Raw genomic sequence first — 7,977 nt, forward strand, 5'->3', positions numbered from 1 at the left:
CGCGACGACGCGGACGGGGCGGCGACGAGGCGCCGCTGCTGCTGGGGCACGCGGCAGCCGGGCCCCAGAGGGCTTGCCCTGACGGACTGACCAAGCGGGCCGCGAGAGGCCGGCGCATCGGGGGGCGAGCCGCGCGACACCATGTCGGCCAAGGTGCGGCTCAAGAAGCTGGAGCAGCTGCTCCTGGACGGGCCCTGGCACAACGAGAGCGCCTTGAGCGTGGAGACGCTGCTCGACGTGCTTGTCTGCTTGTACACCGAGTGCAGCCAGTCGGCCCTGCGCCGCGACAAGTATGTGGCCGAGTTCCTCGAGTGGGGTAAGTGCGCGCCGGCCTGGCCCAGCTCAACCTTCCGACCCCCACCGCCTCCCCGCGCGGCTACCTCGCTTTCCCACGCGCGTCCTTACCCACCCTGTTCTGTGTGCCTCCACCTAGATTCTCTCCCCAGCCGCTCCGTGCGCCCTCGTCTCTCGCACATTCGTGTCCCGTCGTCCCGCCCCCTCATCCTGCCCCTTGGAGCCACATCCTCCGTTCCCATCCCCACCCCTCCCCCCTGCCGGGCCATCGCCCCGGCCGCTTCCTAGATCCACCCTCCGAGTCTGGATATCATTTCCTGCAGCACTCTCTGGGATATCCGCCCCCCCCCACCCCCGCACCTCGCCTTTGGGGTCGAGAGGCAGATTGAAGTGTCCTCCCTCCCGACGCTGCCGAATTGCGGGGGCAGCCGCGTGTGCTTTCGGCATCTGCCTTGCCCACCGCCCAGTGTGCCCCCCCCCACCCCTATATGCATCTCCTGGGAACCCAGCTCGAATGGCCCCTCCTACGTGACAGCCTGGCTCCATTCTCTGGGTGCCCGGGGCCTGAACACCCCATTAGCACCTCCAAGGGATTTTTTTAAGGCTAAATTTAAAATTTTGAGTCAGCCATGCAAGAGCACGTTGATTTTCTTCATTTTAATTGTTACAGACCGTTGTCATATTTTAGGGGTAGGTGAAACTGTCAGTATGTGGCAGTCACTTAAAAACTTTCTTCATATGATGTTCTTTGCATGCCTTCTCTAGTTCCAAATTCATTCAGGAATGTGATCATTTCAAAACCTGTAATGTTGTATACAGAGACACTTGACCAACTATGCTTTACTAAGAAAAAATTTGATTAAGCCACTTAATGATACTGTGATCGTTTACGGATCTTTAATGCTGCATATAAGGAGCACGGGTGTCACAGTGGTTAAGAACTGCCGCTAAATGAAATTCGGTGGTTCTGACCCACCTGCTGCTCTGCAGGAGAAAGATGTGGCAGTCTGCTTCCTTGGACAGCCCTTGGAAACCCTGTGGGGCAGTTCCACTCTGTCCTCTAGGGTCACTATGAGTCCAGATGGACTGGACGGCAACAGGTTTAATGCTGTATATAGAATAACTTGACTGATACATGCTTCACTGGGAAAATATTTTGATTAACCTGCATAATGATTGATAATTAGAATCGTGGAGATGTTAAAAGTGTAAAGTCATTCTATTACTTCATCCCTCCCTGATATGAACATGCTGTCGAGACCCTCTGACTCTTGGGTCCTTACACCCAAAACAACTGAGATGCAGGAGGCAGTGCCAAACCTATAAAAATCTTATCCTTGGGTCATTTGCGTCATTGGGCTAGGAGTGCGCAGCTTGACCCAGTGGTTTTAAATCTTTCGCACTGATAAAGCTTGTATTTAAAATGTTAGCTGGAATTTGGCATTTTGTTTACAAATGAAAACTAAAGTTGCAGTATTCTTTAGAGGGCTCCCGCTTTTTGCTCTTTGATGAAAAGTTGACATGATGTCTTGTGAGAGCATCGGTGGAGGCTGCCAGAGCTCCAGGACAGGGGGCTGTTTCTTGTTTCTGTGGGGACCACCATTCCTGGTTACCTAGAATGTCAGTAAATTCAGAGTATTCGCTTTCTGGGGGTCCTTTATCAACGCCAGTGACATGGTTTCCCACTGAATAATTAACTGACTTTCCAATGAGGTCTTCGGTGCATCTTATGATCTCAGTCCTCTGAGCGTTGCATTTGCCATTCCTTCCTGAGCCCTTGATCTTGAAATCCAGACAGACCCACAGTCAGGTTCAACTTGGTGCACGGTGTATGAGTAAAGTGTGACTGTGAGGAGGAAGCTGAGGGTAGGGTGGTGTGGCTGGTCAGGTATGATCTGGCTGGCTTCTGGCCTGGGAGCTGCACAGTGACTCTGTGGGGATTAGTCTGAGGCTAGGTGCCCTCTGGGCCCGTTGTCACAGTGCAGCCGCCTCTCGCTATCCACACCATAAACTGGGTTGGATGTCACTGGATGAGGCTCTTCTCAGCATGTGTGAGGTTCGTAGTTTGAGATCTGACCTTTCCAGGTTTAAACAGAAACTGGTGTGCTGTAATGTAGGAATGGTTTTCAAAATGGTATTCTGACTCTTTGGCAATTGTGATTACAAATAAATTACATTATCTTCCTCTTAAGAACTCAGTTTGCACAGAAGTGAAAACTTTAAGTTACAGAGAAGACAAATGGCCTTAAATTTAAGATGGCATTTTTATGAAATATTAATATATTTTGGAAGTAGTATTTAATCTGGTATATGTTCACATGTAACTCTGGAGGGCTTGTTTCTAATTACTGTACGTGTGTGTTATTTCTCCTGGAAGGCAAGGAATGGTGTCAGATAGAATTGTTTGTAGAGTATTATTAAATAATTTCCAAGCTCTCAGGAATATAGAGCTTGTTATTTTTGCTCCTGGCACGCAAGAGTTTTGAGTCCATCTATACTGGTAGCACATCTAATAATTAAGAAACACTGGGTAAAATAAGGAATCGCTGGGTGGCACAGATGTTTAAGTGCTGGACTACTAACCAAAAGATTGGTGGTTTGAACCCACCCAGAGGCACCTCGGAAGACAGGCCTGGCGATGTGCTTCCAAAAGGTCATCTTGAAAACCCTGTGGAGCCGTTCTAGTCTGCACACATGGGAGTCGCCGTGAGCCGGAATCGACTGGATGGCAGCTAATAGCAAGTTAAATAATCAGAGTGCCTTAATCAGTTTCCACTGTATGTGCTTATGAGGAATGGCTTTGTGTGTGTGCGTGTGCGTATGTGCGCGCGCGCGTGTGTGCGTGTGCGCTACATATATATAGGCTCTCAATCCTTGGGTTGTTAAGTTTTGGATTCTCGCAGTGATGTTTGAAACCTTCTATCCTGACGTGCAGATGATCAGTCTCTGCCCACCTCCCACATCTTGCCTGGTGTCTGATGATAGTTACGTAGAGTTTTTGAAACTTAGAAGCAGCTGATTCAGCCCAGAGTTTGAGACTTACTGTGAAATCCTCAGGAAGTTCAGAAAATATAGATAATAACATTTTTAAGCTTTAGAAGACGTTCTGGCTGTCATTTTCTGATTGCTACAGAGCTTGCGTGGGACAAGACTCATTTCCGCCTTCGGGGCAGGTTTTTGTCTTTAATTTTCCCGTGATTGTGTTTATAGTTTGATTAGCTTCCCTCTTTGAAATCCTGGACCTTAATTAAAAGTTGGAAATACCTTGCTTAAAAAAAAAAAACAAAAAAACTTCTTTACAATTGTACATTAGGTGGAAGTTTACAGAGCAATTTAGTTTCCCATTCGATAGTTTGTACATAAAGTATTTCATGACGTTGGTTTCATGCCCTACAGTATGTCAGCACTTGCCCCATCTCTGCCTGAGTTTCCCCCTTTCCATTTGTCCTGATTTTCTACCCCTTCCTGCCTTCTCGGGGCCCTGGTGGCCCAGTGGTTAAAAGTTTGGATGCTAACCAATAGGTTGGCAAGTTCAAATCTAGCAGCCACTCCTTGGAAACCCTGTGGGGCAGTTCTGCTCTGTCCTAAAGGGTCGCTGTGAGTTGGAATCCACTCGATGGCAATGGGTTGGTCCTGCCTTCTCATCCTTGCTTTTGAGCGAAAGTTGCCCTTTTGCTCTCACATAATTGATTGTTCTAAGGAGCACGTTCCTCTCAGGTGTTCAAAGCTATTTTTTAAAATTAAATTTGATACCATTTGAATCAGAGCGTATGAAACACTTTAAAATTTCTTCAAATTAGTAGCAACAAATATGGACATCTAGATGTTATTGTTGTTAGGTGCCATTGAGTTGGTTCCAACTCATAGTGACGCTACGTACAGCAGAAGGAAACACTGCCCAGCCCCCGCCATCCTCACAGTCATCGTTAGTTTAAGCTCATTGTTGAAGTCACTGTGTCAGTCTGTCTTGTGGAGGGTCTTCCTCTTTTTTGCTGACCCTCTACTTTACCAAGCATGGTGTCATTCTCCAGGGACTGATCCTTCCTAACAACATGTCCAAAGTACATAAGACGAACTCTTGCCATCCATGCTTCTAAGGAGCATTCTGGCTGTTCTTCTTCCAAGACAGATTTGTTCATTCTTCTGGCAGTCCATGGTATATTCATTATTCTTCGTCAACACCATAATTCAAATGCATCGATTCTTATTCCGTCTTCCTTACTCGTTGTACAGCTTTTGCATTCATGTGAGGCGATTGAAAGTACCATGGCTTGGGTCAGGCACATCTTAGTCCTCAAAGTGACATCTTTGCTTTTTAACACTTTAAAGAAGTCTTTTGCAACAGATTTGCCTAATGCAATATGTCATTTGATTTCTTGACTGCTGCTTCCCGTGGGCATTGATGGTGGATCCAAGTAAAATGAAATCCTTGACAACTTGAGTCTTTTCTCTGTTTATCGTAATGTTGCTTATTGGTCCAGTCATGAGGATTTTTGTTTTCTTTATGTTGAGGTGTAATCCATACTGATGGTGTAGTCTTTGATCTTCATCAGTAAGTGCTTCAAGTCCTCTTGGCTTTCAGCAAGCAAGGCTGTGTTATGTGCATATCACAGGTTGTTAATGAATCTTCCTCCAATCCTGATGCCCTGTTCGTCATATAGCCCAGCTTCTCGAATTATTTGCTCAGCATATAGATAGAATAATTATGGTGAAGGGATACCACCCTGAGCACACCTTTCTTAATTTTAAACCACACAGTATCCCATTGTTCTGTTTAAATGATTGCTTCTTGGTCTATGTACAGGTTTTGCATGAGCACAATTAAGTGTTCTGGAATTTCCATTCTTCGCAATGTTATCCATAATTTGTTATGATCCACACAGTGGAATGCCTTTGCATAGTCAATAAAACACAGGTAAACATCTTTCTGGTATTCTGTGCTTTCAGCCAAGATCCATCTAACATCAGCAGTGATATCCCTCGTTCTACATCCCCTTCTGAATCTGGCTTGAATTTCTGGCATTTGCCTGTTGATGTACTGCTGCAGCCACTTTTGAATGATCGCCAGCAAAATTTTACTTGTGTGTGATATTAATGATACCGTTTGATAATTTCCACATTCTGTTGGATCACCTTTCTTTGGAATGGGCACGAATATGGATCTCTAGAGGTCTGAATGGACATCTAGAATTTATTGTCTTTAATCTTTGGCATATAAAAATAGTTTAGCTTATGTATGTGTTCATGACTTAAATCTAACGGCTTGTGTTACATTTTGATGGAGCTGATGTGTGAAGTTCCAGCATGCTGGCACGGGACAGGACTGCAGTGGTCACCTGCTCCGGCCCCCTCGCGTGGCCTGCACACCAGGCTATAGGCCTAGGGTGGCTCACTGCTGGTATGGACACACCTCGTGGAGGTGACTGAGCGTGGGTTCCCAATTCTCTGTCCAGGGCATCTTTTCTCACGCTGTGCTCCCTCTGTATCATCAACACAGTTAATCTTCCTAGTCTTTTGCCTTATCTCCTCATTTGTGGTTTTCTTCTTATGAGTGCAAAAGTTCTTCCTAAACCCAGAGTTCTCTTTCATAAAGGTGAAGGCCGGTGGCTGTTAACATGGGGATACCCGGCCCTAGATGTGAATGGGATGACTGGGGAGACTCCTCCCCCAAATTTAATAAGTAAGATTTAACTGATGGTGCTATAAACATTCGAAAATATATTTTAATCTTAATGCTTAATGTTTCCTCTGATTAGAATGTTTGCGTAACATGGGAACACTCTTCTTTACTAACAGATTTCAGGAATAAGATTTTGAAATAAGATATAAGTTATAGGAAAATGTTGACATTGCATTATAACATTAGGCCAATATAATTTTGATTTTATAAATAGCTCTTTGAAATGCACGTTGATATTGACTACCTGGTCTGCGATGGAACAGTTGAAACCATTAAACGTTAAGCCAACCTTGTTTTCTTTCCTGAAACCTTTTTCAGTGACAGTTGGGCTTTAGAGTGGGCAGCAGAGTCTTTGTTAGATCTAGACTTTAAGTATGATTGGAGTGGATGAATTGTCCTCACTGCAGGATACCACCATGTGCTACCTGAAAAGGTTTATGATGTGCAGTGATCTACTCTTCAAGCAAAGCACTTAAATGCCTGTAAGTTACAGAGCTCCAGATACTGCAGGGTTGACAGGTAGCTCCTCTCCAGGGTTCTTGCCCGTGCCCTCCTCCCAGTGCAGAGCCAGATGCCCTTCGAAATTCTCGGTTTGTGCTGACCTCAGTGATGCTGGATAAACATGCGGGCAAACAGGGCTGTTAATTCCAAACTATATTAAATACAGGAAACTATCAAATGCTTTTCTCAAAGACACAAAAATTATTTTTTGAGGCCAGTACGGTGAAAAGGTCTTGGTGGCAGAGACTGAATATAGATTTTACTCTTTGTATTGAAAAGGGGATAAAATAAAATTAAAGAAATATTTGAAAGAAGAAAAAAAACCCTGTAATCTCATCACCCTAACCTCCCACAACATAATATGCTTTAGTCCTTGTTCACATTTAAGTCTGATTCTTAGATTCTTAGAATGTTACTGAATGGCAGTGGGTTAAGTTACCTTAAATTTGCCTGAGAAGCTCATAGAAATGGCTCTCTTGCTAATGAAAATGGATGAGGGGAAAATGCCCTTCCATTAGATCTAAAATCACAAGTGTTTTGACAACGTGAGCTAAATGTGGAAATCTTTTGAAGACTTCATTTGGGCTTAAAATCTACCAGAGAAGCTTCATCTTGCCAGTAAAATAGATACTACCTGTGAGATAAAGAAGGAGCCCTTATGGCGCAATGGTTAAAGCGCTCAGCTGCCAGGCTGCTAATCGAAAGGACAGTGGTTCTAACCCACCAGCTGCTCCGCTGGAGAAAGATCTGACATCAGCTTCTGTAAAGATTTACAGCCTTGGAAACCCTGTGGGGCAGTTCTACCCTGTCCTATAGGTGCTTATGAGTTGGCATCGACTCCGTGGCAGTGGTTTGGTTTGGTTTTATGAGGTAAAGGTCACACTTTATACTTTCAGTAGTCTGTGTTGAGTATTAGGATTTTCTTCAGCTTTATTGATGAGGTAGGTAACTGTGGCAACAAAAATTGCTTTTAGATTAAGACATGGCCAAGAGTTTGGATTATATAATTGGGGATTTTGGATTTTTGTTATTCTTAGTGAGGAAAGGATAACAAAAATCCAAAGTTCCCAATTTTTGTTATCCTTAGTAAGGAAAGCTACTACTCGTGTGTCAGTTTCTTGTATTGTGGTGGCTTACGTGTTGCTGTGAGGCTGGAAGCTGTGCCACCAGTATTTCAGTTACCAGCAGGGTCACCTATGGTGGACAGCTTACAGCTGAGCTGCAGATTGACACACTAGGAAGAAGGACCTGGTGATCTATTTCTGAAAAATTGGCCAGTGGAAACCTTATGAATAGCAACAGAACGTTGTCTTGTATAGTGGTGGAAGATGAGCCCCTCAGGTTGGAAGGCACTTAAAATATGACTGGGGGTCCGAAGGACTAATGGACCACAGCTACCAAGCCCTCCACCAGACTGAGTCCAGTACAGCTAGATGGTGCCTGGCTACCACCACTGACTGCTCTGACCAGGATCACAACAGAGGGTTCTGGACAGAGCTGGA

At 44.9% G+C, this 7,977-nt stretch overlaps 1 protein-coding gene across 1 annotated transcript in view; it reads left to right on the top strand.

Annotated features, from left to right (window-relative positions):
• CDC42BPB (CDC42 binding protein kinase beta) overlaps positions 1-7,977 on the top strand; it is a 134,192-nt gene continuing 126,215 nt past the window's right edge. Inside the window, exon 1 of the mRNA XM_004376703.2 lies at positions 1-316. Coding sequence (XP_004376760.1) covers positions 142-316 — 175 coding nt within the window. The 5' untranslated portion in view covers positions 1-141. The remainder of the gene's footprint in view (positions 317-7,977) is intronic.

Source organism: Trichechus manatus, unplaced genomic scaffold (genome assembly GCF_000243295.1).
Source record: "Trichechus manatus latirostris isolate Lorelei unplaced genomic scaffold, TriManLat1.0 scaffold00045, whole genome shotgun sequence".
Classification (NCBI taxonomy): domain Eukaryota; kingdom Metazoa; phylum Chordata; class Mammalia; order Sirenia; family Trichechidae; genus Trichechus; species Trichechus manatus.